Source organism: Sander lucioperca, chromosome 2 (assembly GCF_008315115.2).
Source record: "Sander lucioperca isolate FBNREF2018 chromosome 2, SLUC_FBN_1.2, whole genome shotgun sequence".
Classification (NCBI taxonomy): Eukaryota; Metazoa; Chordata; class Actinopteri; order Perciformes; family Percidae; genus Sander; species Sander lucioperca.
Window position 1 is genome coordinate 13907390 of NC_050174.1, and position 20583 is coordinate 13927972.

A 20583-nucleotide genomic window follows, 5' to 3' on the forward strand; every position below is an offset into this window, starting at 1 on the left:
GCTCTGTTAGCAACAATTAGCTCCGTTAGCAGTTAGCTCCGTTAGCGGTTAGCTCCAGTTATCTCCGTTATAGGAGTGGATGAGACTGCCACGGACAGGGGTAACAACCAGACTCTGATAAATGATATTCGTGGAGCTTCCACAGCGGTGTGGCCGCTGCCAAAAATCGGCCGATTAATCGGCCGGCCGATTAATCAGTCGACCTCTAAATAAAAAGCTAGGGTTTTATTGGTGCTACATACAAGCAAACAGATTAGATTTAGTCCCTATTGGACCACCAATAGTAATTAAGAAAAGGTATTAGTTGTGATGTCATACAGTAGACCAATGCCAACAGATGCTTAGTTTTTCACAGCATCTCCTTACTTTGAATACAGTAACCCTGTATCAAACACTAAACTGTGCCCTTTACATAACCTGCTTATACAACTGATGTACCACGTGCACGCACGCACGCACGCACCTCCATCCTCCTAAAATCAGCCTACTGCTGGATTTGACCTCTGGATGTGAGGGGCTGATGAGCCAGGAGATGCAGGTGCTCTCTCTACATGGTGAGGTGACTTGACAAACCCATGCTGTGGTGAATGGGACCAGAGAGATGATGTCAGTTACTGTGGAAAGTGTTTTGCTGCAGCCCTATTTAAAGCATTATGGCTTTCCAAATACAAAAAAAAAGAAAAGACTCAGTCACTGCACACAGTGTGACTAAATCTAAGAATTGTATATTCAGTAATGAGTAAGAGGTACAACCAAAACGTACTTAAACTTCATGAGAACTTAACTTGATCCAAACAACAGATGCAAGCATGCATGCACACAGTATGCTTAAGGAATTTACGACTGTACATGACATGTTTTGACCAAAAAAAAAGCACTACATTTGACATTCATTACAATGTTTCTTTCAAACTCCAATCCACTGTTACCTGCATCTCCTCAAAATGTTTAAATTAAATTAAATTAAATTAAAATTAAAACAACAGAGGCAAGAAGAGGATGGTGGTCTGGGCCTCGGATGGATAGTCCAGTCCTGGATAGGTCCTGGCATTCCCTGTCTCTGCTAGAGCAGATAAAGAAGCCTATCAGAAGGTCCTGCATGTCTGCTGTTACAATGCAAATCCACAGTGGTGTGGCTGGTATCACCAAGTAACATGATTCCTATCTCAGTGGTCTGTGTATATTCAGTGAGACGGAACAGATGAATACGTTTACTGGGTCAGTACACACCCACAATGGCTGGACAAAATCAGAGGGAGACTCTGCACTATATGAACATATTAGGCCTGTAACCATGCAGTCACCTGACTGACAGAGTTGGGCTGTGACACATACTCCAACTCCAAGTTTAGAGATTAAAGTCCAGTGTATGTGAAAATGAACTGTGTGTGTGTACGTGTAGAATGTGAAAATCACAAGATCTTGTCTAAACCTCACCCGACTGCTGAACACACCCTGAAATCTACTCTGAAGCTGAGTGCAAAGAAAGCAGACTTTGACACTACGGTCAATAGGGATCTATGAGCCACCATCCGGTATCAGATAACATTTCAATTAAATAGGAGACCGGTGACCTCTAGTCTGCAGCTGAAGTCTACTTTAAAACTTTCATTTAGTTGATCACAAAAAATGAAATATCTGCAGTATGAGGAAGACATGATATATGCGCATATTAATTTCATCTCATACAATAGAGATGTATATTACAGCTGAATTAACTGGACTTTTCCTGCACATGATTTCCTGAAGACAGCAGGAACAGGATGTAAAGCAGGAAGGACATGGACTGATGACCAGGTGTGGCAACAGCAAAAACAAGTCTGATCAAGAGCCATCTGAATTGTTGGCTCATGTTATCTCAGCAATCAAAGTTATTACTACTATTATTTTATTTTCTAATTACTTTACACTATTTTCACAAAATTCACAGATCCAAAGTATTATGGATAATGTTCAGTCTAGTTAAAAAAAAAAAAAAAAAAAAAAGGTATTAACACAGTCAAACCAGTTCCGTCATGTAAAACAGTCTGTAACGTTTCAACATGCTGTACTGCCTTTGTAATACAATGGTACAATTACTAGGGGTGCACTGATCCGATATTACGATCGGATATCCGCCCTGATATTGACAAAATAGCTAGTTTTGTTTTTTTTCCCCCTCTGTCGCAGCACTGGGACCCCTGTTAACTGCGTACCCTTCTCACTCATGGTAGTAACTTTATAACACAACAATTAATAACCCACAACTAACTTTCTTTAAAAGGATAAAACACCATAGCACATAACAATTTGTGACTTAAACAGTTTCTAACACTAATAATTTTACATTTACAAATGTAGCTACACCTAGCTAGCCAGGTAGCATAACAGTCTGTTAAGCTGGGAGAGGCTCTGGTCACTACTACACATTCAAGAACAGAGAAGAAAGTTAGAGGATGAAGAAAGACCGGAAATACACCAGAACAACGTATGCTCAAGAGAGGAGCCGGCTGTTGATGCAAGGTTTTTTGTTTCTAAAAAAATCTGACATAATTTAGCTACTGTTGTTGCCCGTCGCTCTAACGTTACTCGGCCGTGCTAACATTACCGTGCTAACGTTACAGTGCTAACGTGAAAGACATGTCACTTCAAGCATGCAGCGGAGCAACATTATGAACGCAATCCAACTACGGTCCCGCTACAGACCGTTGAGAAAGACGGGTTCAGAGCAATGATTAAAACACTGGATTTAAGATGCCTTGCCTCGCTGAAATACGTCCGCCAACCTACTAACATTATTCAAACAGCGAAGGAGGGTGACAGTGGAGCTACGTTCACTCGCCCACTACAACCTAACTTACCTGTGGCCAAGGTAGTGTTTATACAACTAGCTTACAACTATTTTGTTTTGAAAGGGAAACTTAATGTTAAAGTTGTTTGTATGTGTATTCATTCGATTTGAGTTTATTTTACTACTTTGTAGTTTGCAGAAAAAAAAATAGTTTAGATTCTGTAACTGTTTCATGCATTCGCCTTCATATAACGTTATTGTATAATGTTGTGGAGCCAAACAAACCCTTTAGTAATCAAAGCTTTTAGTGAACATGATGACATTAACATCTTTTTGTGACAGTCTATGTACTCCTGACAGTAGAATAAGCCATTATAAACCCATTATAAACCTATATAAAAGGGCCATTAGTGTTATTTATTTAAAATTATTTTAAGAAGTTTGATTACATTATATTTTCGATTTGAATGCACAATTATTTTTTTTTTTAAATAAATAAATAAGAATTCAATACATTACATCTATGTTATTTTGTCTTAGTTAGGAAAGTCATGTTTAGTTAGGAAAGTCTGGTGCATTTAGTCTCTTCCACATGGTGGAAGGAAGGTATAAGGTGCAAAAGGTATACAGTTTATTATTAATTCAACAACGGTATCGGATCGGTATCAACAGATACACAAAGACCTGGCATCGGTATCGGGACTGAAAAAGCCAAAAGAAATTGGATCGTGCATCCCTAACAATTACACAGATGGGTGGATGTTATACTATGCACAAACACTTAATGAAACATTGTGGTTTCACGTTCACTTGGCTTCTATTATGCTGTAAACTGGCATACACGACAGTGCTGAGTAATTGCAACAGATCTGGTTTATGTGTAAGAGAAGAAGGGAGTAAACTCTGACCAGGGCATGTTAGTATATTATCACCGTTTACTAAGAATGTACAGTAAAACCCATTTATCTGAAGCTCAAAACTGACTCTACGCAAACCATGTGGTGTGTAAAGATGTTGACTATTACTGATGAAGCGTTGTTTAAACATTTGACTGATACATGCAATTAGAAGTACGTTAACAGAACATTTATGAGAAGCATACATTCATGTTTTATGTCCGCCCTTGCAGAAGTTTGGTTGACAGAGCTCACAAAGATTAAGACCACCTACAGGAGCGATCAGCGTTTAGACCTCAACACATTGAGAGACTTCTCAGCACATCCCACATGTTAACTCAAGTTCAGGCATGCTGCAAAGATTCTTACGCAACCTCTTACATTAGTTTCAGTTTTCCACAATGTTTAGATCAACACCTTTTAGTCACCTGCATGAGCTTAAAAAAAAAAAGAATAATAATAAAATAAAAAAAGAATTCTATACTCTATGAATAAATAGCAGCTTCTACGGTTGATTTGCAATGAACCATGAAGCTTCAGCAAAACTCAAGTTAAGCTCTGGCAGGGCAGAGGAGACCGACCGTTCGACCAGAGAGCCAGGCGTTCTTCACATTCCACACCTCGGCCCCAGGCAGCTTCAGTATGGGTGTGACTAATGAGAGCAAGAGGGCCGCTAGAGTGTCAAATATAGCACCCTTTGAGGTGTTAATCGGGTTCTTCTGATATACACAATTAGGAATTCCAGGGTCTGAAGAGCGAACACAAGTTCATGTGGCCTCGAGCCTGCATAAACATCTGATAACATCATACACAGGGCCGGAATGCAGTTTGCATGGAGTTAGATCATTGTAATTGTTAGCAGTGCCAATTAACAGAAAACAACAACCAAAGCTGTAGACAAGGTAGCTCGTAACACAAACCCCACTGCAGTGGGATCACCTGGGTGGAGCAGTGCAGGCAAGTTAACCTGTGCCAATGTGGAACATGGCTGGATTTTTGTTTTTAGCAAAAAGAAAAGTGCCACTGTAATAAAACATATAAAGTGCAACATTACCCCACGCACTGTACACCGTTTTCAAAACACGATACTCTATTTATTCTATTTTCATGTTCCTCTGCAAGAAAAATACAGTTTGTAATAACTGTGTTGCTGAAGTGTTGGCGAGAGGGGATATTATAGTGTGGCTCAAGTAACGTTAATTTTTTCATATACTCATACACTTGGTACCTCATCTGTGCTTACTGAAGTTTCACTACGGCGCAAGGAAGCGTGACTAGCGGTTCAGATGTTTTACTTGGAACAGTTCCATCCCTAGGATGCAGGTATTGAAATTTGAATCAATTCTGATTCTACTTAAAGATTCCTTTTTATCAAAACCTGTTGTCAGTTCTTGTCAAATTATTTGGCTAAAAAAAGGAACTAAACTGGTTAATTAGATAATAAGAAAATCATCTCCAATTTAACAGTTTAATCCGCTATAAATATTAATTTTACTTTGTGCTTTGGTTTGTCAACTGAAGGAGAATCCTCCAGTTTTGTAATCGGCTTCAGGTTTGCAAGATCAATCAAGACCTTGGCTGGCAGGTGAATGGTTTCATAAGACTGTCAGTAACATCACACGTTGGTTAAAAATGGGCCTAAACATATCATTTCCAAGCAACCAACCTACAGGTATAGGAAGTGTGCTTAGTAAGACTTACGATGTATAAGTTAAAATTATTTTATCCAGAACAAGAATTTTGTTTTACTGCACCAGTGAAAAAAAAAAAAAAAAAAAACCCACGCAACAGCACAGGGCTTAATTCAGCAGTCAAACACCCAACATGTCCATAACTACACTACAGACATTTGTGTTCTTTGAGAGGAATGTCTGACGCCTAGAAAACAACCAGTTGCATAGCAACAAGTAAGACTGCAGAAAAGGAGAGTGAATCACACAGCGATAGATACGAAGCTCAACACTGAAACACAAAAAAATGGCTGAACGACATCCCTCAAGGAAGTAGAGGACATTCTTTTCATTCACACAAGAGGCCTGCACACTTCCTTTCCTTGCAGCTCAACATGTGATTCACACATGCACACCAGTAAAAGGGTCTGCATGCTGGAAATTTCCACTTTTACAGGTCTCTGCATCTGTATGATAGGGCAGGAACAATACAGTGCAGTGCACTACAGGCTGAAACCTGAGCTATATATAGCTAAAGAGATAAAGTAGACATACCTATACAGAGATGTACTACAGAAACTATCTAGGTCATAAGATTAATTCCAGATAGCATCTAAGACAAGTCCACTATTTACTACTACTATATTGGTTGCTTTGCTGCCAGTTAGGAAGTATTTGACCAAGGAAGTATATAACCACATCTGTTATTATTATCCAAGTGCTCCTGCAACAACATATTTTTCTAACAGGCAGCTGAACAACACTGGCTGGTGGCTGCTGATGACACAGGATCAGTGTTCCAGTATGTCTACGGCCGTAGTGATTAGGTCCACGCAAGTACTTTTAAAACATCCAAGACAAGACATTTAATGAATCAGAGGGGTCATTAACTTCGGTCATCTCTTTGATAAGACTGCACCGAGTAGATATTGTATTCCCTGTGAAGGGTGGCCTTTTGTCCACTGTGTCTCCACATCTTCCTACTGTCTCCCCAGTGCATGCTGTGATACAGTCCAGTACCTGTGGTCTGAAAAATGATAAACTGGAGAAACAGACAACTTATGAATTAAGACATATTTTGAGAAAGAAACTGGAACATATGAAAGAAGCCCACCCAAAAAGATGTAGTGTGCCAGATTGGTGCATTCGTGTACAATGGTAGTTAGTTTGTGAATGACTAAAAATGGCATTGTAAACACCATCTGCTATTATAAAAACATATATCATCTTTGTTCTAAGGTTTGCTGCAAAAAGAAAGTCTGCTTTATTTCAAAACACTCAGGTTTCACAGCTCTGTATTAATAGATTAAAAATATATAGTATTCCAGCAGTCATACTGATCATCACATTAAATGAATTATTCTAATATGGCACTGGGATACAGCGAGTGACTGTGACAGAGACAACATCTGACTTCAACCCAGTTCTCTCATCTTGGCCACTCTTCATATTTCGGCCTATCCCAGAATTCACATGTGTGCCGACACTGCATGAAGCAGCCAATGGCAAGGCAGGAAGGAAATGGTCTTGGAAGGCTGTCAGGCAGGGAGCAGTGAATGACCATATATGGTAAAATCTGCAGTCAGCAGGACTGAACGGCAGGGCGGCAAAGGCAGAGGCAACTGAGCAGTATAGAGGTCTTGTAACACAAACTGACCAAAGTATGGGGGAAAGACCCTGGATATCATGCACACCCAGTGTATTTTTGTGAATAGAGACAGAGCGTAGCTTAGTTAGCAGCCAAACTGGTGTATGTGAGACAGAACAAACATAATTTGCACACACCCAGAGATTACTAACAGCAAAGGTTGAGCACTGGATGAATGGTGCATTGAGGGATTGAATCCAAATCAAACACACTCCACATCTGAACACTAACATGGAACATGCCTTCTACATTAAGCAATGCACACACCAATGTGGTTGTGTTATGGCTGTAGTTTAGGTCAATCATAAAAAAGAAATAGACAAAAGAGGAAACAATGCCAACATTTGGCAAAGTGACTAACACACAGTCAGCATGGAAAATAAAGATTCTGATGGCAGACAGCGTGGTATTTTATACAATGGCATGCTTAGATAAATCAAATAAGAGATTTATAGTGCAGGGATACAAATCACAGCAACTGTAATGATTTACTGAGACTTCCCCTCATATATGCCGAGCAGACAGAGAGGAATTATCAGGAATGTTTCACTGAACTCTTGCTAGCTGCTGCATTCACTCCCACAGCTTCCTTCATATGGAAATCAGGGAATAAATTAGCAGGCATCCTGCTAAGAAAGAGAAAGGAGGAGATTGAAAGCATGAGGCAAGGGAATGACATGTGTTGAGCTGGACATCTGATGCTCTCTCTATAAAGCCCTGTGTTCTGACAGGAGAAAGCAACAATACACATTGCTGTGCTGAGTCACGGCGGCCTGTCGCACTAGCCTCACCCTACTGAGTCACACAAAGACATGGCTCCGTTGGTTAACAACTCAAAATGAGGCTCAGACCTCAGTTCAGGTCATAGATCCACCACATCAACCTCTGAACTCCAAGTGAGGCTTTTCCATGAGTAGGTTTTTCAGATTATAAGCAGAGGGAGTACGCCCCTTTTTCTGAGGGTTCATCATTTCAATAATTCATCCTCCTACCGTTATTGCGTCCCTTCAACAAAGACGGTACTCGGTTGCATATGGCTTAATTGTGAAGGGGGGAAGGAGCATCATCACACTTCTGCCTCCCCCCAGCTAAAAGTGTGGTAATGACAAAGGGCTGCGCCGAGAGTAAGCATGGGACAAAGGCCCTGAGCAGCTGGCTGCCCACAGAGACTGGGAGCAACACAGCATAGGCAGATGGGTTAGCCGGACAGATGCACCCCCTCACATTAGGGAAGGGGTGGGAGCCAGGGTGGTGGTGTTTAGGGGATGTGTGCCCTTAAAACAAAAATGAAATGAGACCCAGGTGATTCAAACGGCAAGTGTCCTTCAAATCAGGCAGTTCTATCCAAAGCAGAGCTGTGTCTGACAAAGGCTAATAAAAAGGAAATCAGACACGTTGTACAGTCAGTGCAATAACTAACAAAATTAGTTGAACCATTTTCTAATTAAGAGGCAACATCAGGCAATCATCCTCATTTATTCAGTTTCAGAAATGATCTTGGGTGCTGAGAGCAACTCTACATTACTGATCCACTGCAGTGGTCTAGTCTTACTGTTTGCAAGAACAGACCTGCCCCACTTATGGAGAACTGCCAGCTGAGGCTATACTGAGATTTCCAGATGGACCAGTTTTGTCAGAGAAAAAAAAAAAAATTGTGAATACCATGGTGATACATGCCAAAAATAGATAAAGCAGTTAAAGTGCTCATATTATGCTCATTTTCAGGTTCATAATTGTATTTATGTTATATCAAAATAGGTTTACATGGTTTAATTTTCATAAATCATATTTTTGTTGTACTGCACAGAGTATGAGGACGTGCCATGCTAGCAGCTAGGCGAGCATTATAACGTGTGTTACAAAGTGACACACATTTGTCACGGAGTAAAGGCTGGACTACAATAGAGCTGTTTGGAGCTGTTTCTGAACAGTGTTTTCTGTTGGAGATGGTAAGTCCCTTTGGGGTGGACTTCGGGCTTTTTCACTTTGTAAACCTATAACATGCACAAAAAAGATAAATTATACAATAAAGGAAAGGGAAAAAGCCAAAAAGCATAATATGAGCACTTTAACAGAAAAAACTAGGGCTGTCAATCGCTTAAATTTTTTAATCGCATGAGTGTCCTAGTTAATCCATGATTAATCGCAAATTGATCGCACATTTTTTATCTGTACTTTAAAAAAGGGATATTTTTCAAGTTTTTAATGCTCAAGTGGTATTTGAGAATGGACGTAACTCAATTCACATCAACAGTACATGCAAATAACTTTAGTCTTGTGGAGAGAACCATCTGGAAGGGCTTTACAACTCAAAAGACTCTTTTCTTTATCCATTTCTGCTCAAGGAGCTTTGTTTCTGCTAGCCATGCACTACGACTACAAAAGTCGCTAAATTTAGCGAGAAAGCCGCCAAGTTGGCAACACCATCCACAACGTTACTGCTGCAGCTTCCTGATTTCCCAAACTACGGAGCAAAATCACAGAACGTGCATGCGTTAATCGTGTGTTACAAAAATTAGTGGTGGCATTAAAAGGAATTTGCGTTAACTCGTTTTTAACACTTTAATTTTGACAGCCCTAGAAAAAACAAGTAATTTAAAAAAGGGAATGTCCTTTATTTAAGATCTGAATATAATGTTGTTCCTATGCATACACAACATACTATTATTCATAAATAACATGGTATTCCCCTTTCAGCTCCAGTGTCTCAATGTATGGCCTGTTGAAATGAGGAAAACACACACAATCTGAAGGATTAGTCTGTGTTATGCCTGCCAGCTTGAATGTGGGAAGATCTAAAAATGAAGAGTTTTTTTTAATCTCTCACTTGAGGAAATTGCATGAGGTTTACTTTGCACATAAAGACCTCAGTCTCTCACAACTTTTTAGTTCAGTAGTGAAAGTAGACTTTGTTCAGTAGACACCATTTCCGTACTGGAACATGGCATGCAGAAGGCAGCTCTTGCAAACAGGCCCATAGAGGAGGGCAGGAGTGGGAAACTGGTTGAGCCTGCAGCCCATCTCCAGTACAAGCTCTGTATTGAATGAGGCGCTGAGAGGTGTAAACTGTGCGATGACAGGCCTAAGGATCCGGTCCCTTATGCCAGAGCCTTCTCAGATGACATGGCAGTGTACTGGTGTACACTAATTACAGGCCCAGGTTAGATCTGTCAACAGTATTGCAGTACTTATGTCACAGTGTCGGGACCTGCCACTTCGCCATTGCTGGGAACTGCCAAATAGAAACAGCAGCCAGCAATTTACCACTATCAACCACAATGGCACCAAAGGGCTCACTAGGGGACATGCCAGAGCCCCATGTTGGATTCAGTCTGATCTAAACTGCACCTTAATTAGTTCAATTATGACAGCAGGGTTAAAACAAAAGTGAGGGATGTATTCACCAGCTAACTTTTTTACATCTTAACACTCTTTAAATGCCGTTTTGCCCAACCCAAAATTAATTCTAGTTGGAGTGCAGCGATTCCTTTTAAGGATCAGGAATCTGTTCGCTCCAGGGCTTTGGAGTAGTTTCTGTTGTACACATGAGGGTGTGCGAAACAGCCCGCTGGTAAACATTAATCCCATGGTACATTAAAACGAATAGTCAGCAGTCCTGTTTGTAAAAGGCAAAGTTTTCAATGCAAATTATTATTTACTGGGACATTACATGGGAAATGGGCCATTACTCTCAAAAACAAAGAGAGGAATCAAGATGTATTGTTCAACGCTCTCTACCTTTTAAGTTCTTTAAGTTTAAATTCATGCAGTTCAAATATGATCACAGAGAGCATGGCTTTCCTTGCCTTTACGTTATTTCACTGATGTGAAGAAAATATAATTTCCACCCCATCTAAAAAACATCCCGATGTAATATCTGTAACAAAAACATCACATGCATAACTGTGCTCAAAAGACACACACTGCCTTTAAATGGTTAGCATTAAACCATTTCATTGCACAATTTTCCTCAGAATAAAGACTAAAGATATTACCGGTTCTCTATCAAAATGCTTTTTTGAAGTTTTAGGGTGATCGGTAAACATAACCATCAAAAAGCAAGATTGTTGAGATGGACAAACTATTGATTATTCATGTGTTCCTGGTAGCCAATATGCAGAGAGATTGTAGGTGGAGAATATAATCTCAAAAATGTGTTATTAAACATAAATGTTCCTAACGTTTTGGATAGAACAGACACCATACTGAGAATGTTGTCACTTAGAAAATGAAAGTGTCAATAAAGCACACAAAAATTCACCAAAGTAAGTAGCCCATTTCGCCTAAAAATTATTAATGATTAACCAATTTATTGTTAGGCACTCAGTGCGCACTACTGATGTAGCATAAGGAAGCAGTACATGCAAACATGCTTACACATCTGGTTTATCTACATCCAACTGTTTTAGAGGCCAGCCCTGACTGATGAGCTCTGTCCAAGTACACAATGCAGTGCTTTACCACTGTGGCATTAACTACTCTTAAATGATGCAAACTGAAACTTACCTTGTGAAGAGGGAGAACAAGGAAAGCTCCACCACCACTGGCCTCAATAATTAAGGCAACAAACTTGGGGTTGACTGCACAGAAGGAGCTGTCCCATGTGACCCTTGACACCCGGATATCATCGTAGCATTGGTCATTTTTCACCGCCTGGCCAAAGACGTGACGGAATTTGCTCTGCCGTACAACTCGTCTCATATCTGTGAAAAGAGCAAAAAGGAAGACTTAACTGCTAGTTAGAAAGCAGCGGGTAGCTCACTTGGTAGAGCGTGCGCCCATATATATAGAGGTTTACTCCTCGACGCAGCGGCCACGGGTTCAACTCCGACCTGCAGCCCTTTGCTGCATGTCGTTCCCCCTCTCTCTCCCCTTTCACATCTTCAACTGTCCTATACAAATAAAGGCCTAAAAATGCCCCAAAAAATAATCTTTAAAAAAAAAAAAAAAAAAGAAAGCAGCAGTTAACCGGTGTACAGTGTGCAATATGAACCAATATATAGACTACTTGAGCTACTTGAAAGACTTGAGAACACAAACTGCTGCAAAGCTGTTACTGTAGATCATACAGTATGTGAGCTTTTTCCACTATGAGGGTGTTTTGTATCAAATCATTACTTCTCGCTACTCTAAGGGTCTCCCTGGAATTTCTGGGCATCGCGATGCAGACAGTTTCAAAGAAGAGTATTACCAACATATGTTGTAGTGTGTGAATATGAATTTAACATCCTATTTTGGAGGGGGGGGGGATGATGATTGTGAGAATGATGGTGCAGCGTCATTGTTACATTCTTTAAGGAAAGTTCTTCTACTCTGACACAGACCTTTCTACATTTTGCTTCACTACCCTTAATTCATCGGATGGGTAAGAACAGGGAAATATGATATTTTCAAGCCAAAAAACACGCCAGTCCCACTAACAATCTCTTTTATCTACTATCCACCATGTGGGTTCTCCTCACCCGTGATCACACAGCAAGCATGTAGAGTTCCTTCAATCATAAATTAAAAGCAGCAATACACCACAATTCACCAACAACATTTATTATGTTTGACATTATTTTCTGGTGAGCACCTCCAACAAGGTACTTAGCCCCAAGAAAGTGGTAAATATGCACTCGTTACTAACCTACAAAAATGCAAAAACTGTTTAATATTCAAAGGGTTTTAAAATGTTCATATTTCACAAAGATGCAGCATATGAATAATGAACAACAAACCAAGTGCTTGATCATATTTCATGACTTTTCACTGCCCGTTTCTTTTCATCTTGTTGTGCCAGTTATTAAACATTTGAAATACTGACACACTTTATAGGTGGCACACTTAGAGCCACTTCCAAAGGAATCTAGGACATACCCGATACAGAAACAGACTTTGTAGCTTGTTCAGCAAGACAAGAATCTGCTGGCAGACGAGAGTTTTGGAAAACAAGCCCATTCAAAAGCTACAAGTCAAAGAGCTGTGCTTAAAATAACAGAGCACTTCCAAAGATAATGGAAAGCTGGCCAGTTACAGATAAACAACCAGAACCGAGGTCCAACCTAACCTACAACCTGAAAAAAGACAAAAGTTTGTGTTCTTGGTTTTGTAAAGCTCCTCAAATCTTTTGTTTTTCCATTTTTTGACACAGCACATGGTTAACAGTTTCCCAGCCTGAATCACCAACATAATAAAAGCATAGTACAGGATGTGGGATATGTTTTGGAGGTGGATTTCCATTGTGAGTGAGTGAGTGAGTGAGTGAGTGAGTAAAAGAGAGAAAGAGTGAGCAAGAAACACTTGTCTGGCTTGTTTCCGACAGGACAAGGATCACAACAGAAGCAGGAAGTTCTTCCTGTAGGGATGTGGGAGTGTCCCAAAACACGTCAGTCATTACAACAGTTTCTTTTTGATGTCTCTAAACACAGACAGTGAGCTTAAAGACAAAGTGGTTCAAATAACAGTGAAAACTGGAAAATCCCCAATTTAAGGGAGATCAACACTCAAGTGTCATAACAAAAGTGACATAACATAAGATTTTCTAAATCCTCTTCTAAATATATCTGGATAAAAAGTGTATTTGTCTAGGAAATTGAATTTGATTACTCGAGGGAAGGCTGACGCAGACCAAGAGCAATGGACTGACATCCAATTATAGACAGACAGTCTCCAAGAGTCCTGGTACATTATAGTTAAAAAAAGAAATCAAGAAATTCATTTTAAAAAGGCAAGACATTGATACTTTGACAAAAGGTGTTTAGTAGCCTGGTGGCAGCGTCACCGTTTTCTGAATCAAATAGCTTTTCAGTAGCTTAGCTCTTTTATTAATCAAGTAGTGCGTAGGGATTAGTAAATGACCAGACTGATCTCACCAAGTGGCGTATGTATGACACGCCAATTCGTATGCCCTTCTTGCGTGTTATGAAGACGCATAATCGTTTTTTAGCATGTTTATCAACGCCGTTTGGCCTCCATTGACCTACATTACATGTGAATTATCACCGTAGCGAGTAGTGTGAAAGGATGGAGGTTGGTTGGGGTGGATGGGTAAACACAGGACTTTCACCCAGGAGAGCCGGGATCGTGTCCCGCATGTGGCGTTTAACAACCGTTTTTTTTTAATAAAGCCTTCCCCAATGTTCTTTTCCTAAACCCAACTGTTTGTTTTCCTAAGCGTGTGACGTCAGTCACCGTTGTTTTTGTCATTTTTTAGTGTTACTAAAGCCTTTCCCAATGTTCTTTCCCTAAACCCAACTTTTTTTTTTACACGCGTGTGACGTTCTCGCGATAACACGGCACGTGGTGTGTATGTTTAGACATACACGTGGATAGCTCAAAATGCGTACAGATAACACGCCATTTGGCTTTAGGAAAGTGGCGTGTATGTTTACGCAAAGTCATGATGCCATGTTGAAATGACGGCGCCACCATACACGGACTGTATGTGCAGCCGACAGAAGCGCTTCCGTACGACGTGACATCACGTACCAATCCGTGGGCTGATGCCTATGACGTCTTTGCTGCAGGGGAATGCAGACACGCAAGCTTGAGTTCACTTGATGGAAAGATGGCAAACTTAAATGAATAAACAAATACAGTACATTTAGGAGGGCGAAGGTGGGGAAAAAATGAGGGAACAGAGGAAAAGTTTAAATTACTCTGAAATATTACTAGGTAGTTTTTAACATTGACCAGCAGAGGGTACAACAAAAACCAAAGTATGGTGGTTAGTCAGTGTAGTGAAGTTCATTTAATGTAGAATAATTGGTCACTACATATTCCAAGTAGCTTGTCCAACACTGCAAAAATGGAAAAAGAAGAGTTGCTCTGTGATGGTAGTCTGGGGCAACACTCAACAAGGACAACTTTGTCATAAGGAGTGAGGCTTGTTTGCTTACCTTTGGAGCTACAGAATTGTCACACAATCTGGGTGTAGAATAGAAGCTACATGTGAACAGACACCTAAATCAGCTACCTGTCTAGAGAGAGACAAGTAACAGTGTCCTGTGTCAAATTCCAGCAGATACTGCTGCAGGAGCTGCTTTCTAATATTGGAGGTTTGCAGGTTTTTAATCTGTTGATTGACCATGATCGTTTTATATACAATATAGTAAATATTACAATATGTAATCTTTAAGCTTATCTTCTTATATAACTGTCCTATTAACATACAGAGGGCAGCACTATACAGCTCTAATTGTCAAGTATGTACTGTGTCTGAAGAAAATTCCAGCAATCCTTAATGAGTGTGTACCATATGCATTAGACAAGTGAGATGTGATGGTGTGTCTGCCCTCTGGTAGAAATTGAATTCAGAATATCTGAATTGATAAATTTTCCGTTACAGAGCAAATTTGTTGTTCCAGTCAGGGATAGAAATTTAGCTTTGCCAAGATTTATTTGGTTCATGCTCTGTCTAAAAATTGTAGTCAAAGACTAGCAGCATTATGGGGGTGTCTTCAGCTCATCTCCCTCATCTTACTTTTCTTTTTACAATTTAGTTAAAAAAGGTACACTGTAGGAATTTCTCCCATCTAGCGGTGAAATTGTATTTTGCATTCAAACGAATAGTGCTCTCTAGCGCCTCGCTTTTTCAAATGCGTGTTGCAACTACGGTAGCCGTTATGTACCAAGAAGCTATGACAACATGTCTTCCAATTTTCACTTTTTTGGCGACAAGGATTCCTTCTGCTGTGGCTCGGCATAAGTATGATCCTCCATTATGAACTAAAGCGCAGTGCAGGCTTTCAAATTTGCCGGGGAAGCAACAAGCGCCTCTCACTGATCTCCTTCTCCGTTTCAGCAGGTTTCAGTCACGTGACGCTGGCTCTGAACGAAAACACGTTGTGGATTAGCTAGACAGGTAGGCTAGTGCTTTATGTCCCTCTCAGCGATTAGTTTTTCAAAATGACGGAACGACATGGAAGCCTCCTTGGACTTGCTCGTCCAATGTAAATACAGATAAGAAATTCTTCGCTTACGAGGATAAGTCAGATCATTGGCAGAGGTAATTTTACACCAATGAGGACGTACAGTATTTATGAATGAAGACATTGACTTTAGCTAATAAAATACTTTTAAAACATTACACAGTGTACCTTTAAGAAAATATGGAATAAAATTCCTTTAAAATAAGATACTGGGGGGGGGGGGATAAATTATGACATGGGATTGAAAGTAAATTGAATTTGGCATAAATGTTAAATTAAATGATTGTCGAGTGTTTGACAGGCTAATTGTTGGCCACTGCTCATGGTCAATTAAAGCTAGTTCCTACTGGTTGTCTAATGGTTCCATATGCTCTGTTGGCTGGAGTGAGTACTCGTTCCTAAAAAGGGAAGGATTGAAAAAAGGGGGAGCAAAGCAATAACTGACTTATGTGGCCACTGGTTTAGGGTTAGGAAGTTAATCTATTATGATGATTTCTCCTCTTAAGTATGTTGTAGCTATAATAAATTTGGGATAATATTTAAAAATGTGCTTTTGACCTCAACAATTATTTACGATCAAATTACTCTAGAGATAGACTTTGGATGTGGCAATGGGCCAGTATACTGTATATATAATTAATAAAGTGACTGCCTAGTCATCTGCCATCATCAATGCTGGGTATCCATCAGGCTGAGTACCTTAATATTCCCTTCCCTGCCAGTCTGCATCACAGAAAACATTTTAGGACTGCTCTCTTGGGCATGTTCTCTTTATGCTGGGTGTTATGCTTAGTCTTGTCTGCAACAGGTGAGGGTTACAGTAAATTTAACATCCAGCAGCAAGACACATAGATGTGTCAAGGTTAAAAAAAAGAAAAGAAAAAAGCAGAGCAAAATTTCACTATGCCACGGGCGATTGCATGAGTGTTTGGTTGGCTGCAATCTGTCTCCAAGACATGTTTAGCAAACAGACATGCTGCTTAGCAACATCAGGGAAATACCAAAATAGGAAAGAAACACAATACAAGAGCAAGAAATACAAACTAATACTTATGTCAAAATGCAAACAACTGTTAAACTTAGTTGTATCTCCACATTTGGAGACCTCGCCTTCCGTCTTGCCTTCCAAAAGTCTAAATTTTCTAAGCTCAGGAGTACACAGCACTGACACGCTGCCTCTAAACTACTGAACCTTGTGAAGAATTACTTAGGCGTTGTAGATATAAAATGAAGCATGACTGCATGGCCTATTTCTCTCCTGAAATGTAAACTATTTTGGCGGCCTACTGAAATGGTAAAAATTTTCATTTCCAAACAGCCTCCATGTCTTTCCATGGTGGTAAAACCCAATGCTAAGTTTCTGTTGTCCGGTAATTAAATGGTATGTAGATTGACGCACATCATGCAGAACCAAATTTCACAAGCACAAGTTCCGTCTGGAAACTTTTAGCTGTCCGCCATTAGCAACACATGCTGAGGTTAGCATAACAAAAGCGGATTGGTGTACGAGTCGGTTACACTATAGCGAGTGCACATGAAACGCCGGAGCTGGGAGACCCGTCTGCGGGTTCCCAGTAAGCAACAGCAACGGAGAGAGTTGGGTAAAAAACAAGGAGGGTATGTCGCCATTGCTCTACAGTTGTAGGGTATGTGAATGGAAACACATCCAACATGATAACGCACATTCAACTGCAAAAAAAAAAACCAAACAGAGCCCAACTCATTATCCGAAGCGGTTCAAGGAAAATTACACTCTTAACTCTTTTCATTATGAATTTATTGAACATTCAATACACATGCATTGAACTGTAAGACAAGTAGGGCCTATCCTCATGAAAAAAAGGAAAAATACGTGAACATGGCCAACCCCTGCAGCTTGTCAATAGCATGGTATTTAGTGTTGGGTACCAAAACCGAGACCATTATATACCCGAGCGAATAGCACCGCAGATTTTGGTGGATCATTTCGGTGCCAATTAAATGCCTGCGCTGCTCTCAGGTGCTCTGAAACGGACGTTACAGGCATCACTACACGTGACACTTTTTAGTATTATGCAGCAGGTAATGTTAGCCTACTGTTAGCTAGTAGCTGGCTTAAATACGGTTAAAATGCTGACAGCTAAACTGTGTAAATGTTCCAACACTGGGACAAGCTAAAGACAGTGTAGCCTAGGTGCACCATGGCCACTGCCGGGGTTGTCGGAGAAACAACACAGACGGGACTTAATGGTGCGTTCACATGCAACTCGAAAGCTCAAGGTGCATTCAAAGTTATTGTAAAAAACAGCAATTGACAGGTGAAATAAGTTTTTGTTATTACATTTTAAATTAAGTATTTAAATTTCACCATATGGCCCTAGCAATAAACAAGCCATTCTTTAATGTCACCGACTGTTGTTTTCATCTCTCTTTTGTTTTAAAAGTATCTGTTCAGGGAGCGTTTACGCATTGGCATCATTTTTAAAATATCGTTTTAGCACCGGTATTGGAAGAAAAAAACAAACAATACCTAACCCTAGTTGTATTGCAATATTGCGGTTATCACGACAGTACTAGTTAATTTGCAGCAGAATAGTACATTGTTTTATGCAGGAGAGCTTTATAAGATATGCCGTTTTAGCACTACAATAGTGTGTTTAGCCTCGACAAAACAATCACTGCATTCTTGAGGTCAGTCTGGGCCTGCACAAAGATCCCAGTCAGACTATCCTTTAGCTCTACAAACAGCAGGAAATGTTCAAAATCATATCTTACTGTCGTAACAATCAACAACTCTGAAGGCAACAAATCAGGAGTAGTTCTGTCCCACTATGCCCAAGATGACAGCTAAATGTGACCTAGGATACAGTCACAGAAAAAATGTGTCATTAGTTCTGTGCATTATTGCCAAAACTGACAGTTTGGATATGAAACCTTTATGAAGAGAAGGTTGGGCTAAATCAGTGTACACGCTGTAGGTCAGAGCAGACTGGGTGGGGTTGCAGCTGACTATAACACTGGTTCTTGGTGAGTAAGCCTTGTTGTGTGGTAGTGGTGTATCCTGACGATCCTTTTCAGGCAGGTATCACCATTTCTTAGTCACTGGATGCTCACCGTTGTTGGCAGCCATTCCAACTGATATATGTGATAAGACAAAAGAGAAACAAAACAAAACATTAGGCTTCATTTCTGGCGGGGAATCATTCATGTTTATACAATTGGGGAATTTCCCTTATGTCACTCATTACATTTACAATTGCTATGCGGCTCAAGTCCTGGACTTGAACGCAAATCAGACTCAAGCTGAAATGTTGATAACTTTAGGCTCAACACAGACCTGGAATCATTTTTAACACTCGGGACTCAATCACCTCAGACCTTAGAGCTGCACATGACAACACTTGTGTTGAGCCTCCTAGGCAGAACTTCGTCCAAGGTTTCAAATCTCACCTCATTCACTGGGAAAGACAGATCCCAACCCCGCCATGCGCAAATGCCAAACCAGCTCCCTTTCCAGTGGGACTCTTATGGAAGAACATCATTATCCCTCACCCGCACCTGATGAGCTGAGCCTATAACAAGTAAGCCTACAAAGAGACCATGGACAGCAAAAAAATGGATGCTATGTGGCCTGCTAATGGTGGTTGTGCACACATTTCCAGTTAATGTAGACTATTTAGTTGCCAGTTGTGCGCAGGGTACAAAATTAGCACCAGCCAAATGCAGTTTAAATATGCAAGTGGCTGGTAGATTTGCTTTACTCACTAGCCAAAAAAACAATGGTAATCTATTGCGTGGATGGTAAAATTTGAACATTAACCAGCCATTTGGCTGGTCGACAAAAAAGTAACTTTTGCACCCTGGTTGTGCGTAAACTTGTGGAAAATTTTCTATGTACGATGGACCAACTGACAAGCATAGCTGTCTTGACACCAATACTGTATGATTTTAGTGAAGCAAAGTGGCAGCTGAACCAAGCTAAGATGTTAGACAGTGCATCTGTATTGCCACAACTGAGGTGAATTACATCAGCGGAAGTGATGCGATTGTGCACTCTCAATCAAAGCATTAATTATCACATGTCACTTCTGTTTAAAAAATGTGTTTGCATAAATGCTGTAGATCTACAGGCTTCTGAGCAGTTCTCCAGACTATGGAGGCAACACAAATTAGCAAACATAACACTGTACTTTTAATTTTTCACAATCAATATCAATTTGAAAGCTGGTACCATTACACTATTCTAACTAGTAGCTCAGATACTGTGGTAAAAGGGGGATTAAAAGAGCAGCACACAGGAACCAGAGGGGCAGGGTTATTCTGCTCGAAACTAGCAAAGGCTTTATCCAGATGGCCAACTTCCTGTCAGACTTCTGTGGCTACCACAGAAAGACCAGGAACTACTGTAATAGGGAACACATTCATTCTCATTCTCGACACCAAAGAAATATCCATGTATAATAACCACTAGAAGACTGGTTTCCCTCATCAACAGTAATGAATAAGCTAATAAAAAAAGAAGAAAAAAAAAGAAAAAAAGATTTGAAATAAAAAAAAAAAAAACCTGAATGATACAGTAACATCTTTATCGGTCAAATTACAAAAGAAAAATTGATAAAAATACAAAGATTTCAAAATAACAGCAGGAGCCCAATTAAAGACAACACTGAATCCTTTTGAAATTAATTATTTAATATTGAGCTTTTAT

At 40.1% G+C, this 20583-nt stretch overlaps 1 protein-coding gene across 4 annotated transcripts in view; it reads right to left on the minus strand.

Annotated features, from left to right (window-relative positions):
* Positions 1-20583, minus strand: part of coro1ca (coronin, actin binding protein, 1Ca) — a 39991-nt gene that overhangs the window by 9673 nt on the left and 9735 nt on the right. For 2 of the 4 annotated variants that reach the window (XM_035993185.1, XM_031309314.2), the window contains exon 2: positions 11491-11687. In XM_035993185.1, the coding sequence (XP_035849078.1) occupies positions 11491-11685 (195 nt within the window). In that variant the 5' untranslated portion in view covers positions 11686-11687. Of the gene's footprint in view, positions 1-11490; positions 11688-18809; positions 19011-20583 lie in introns of those variants that run through there. The other 2 variants (XM_031309313.2, XM_031309315.2) reach the window with 2 other exon arrangements.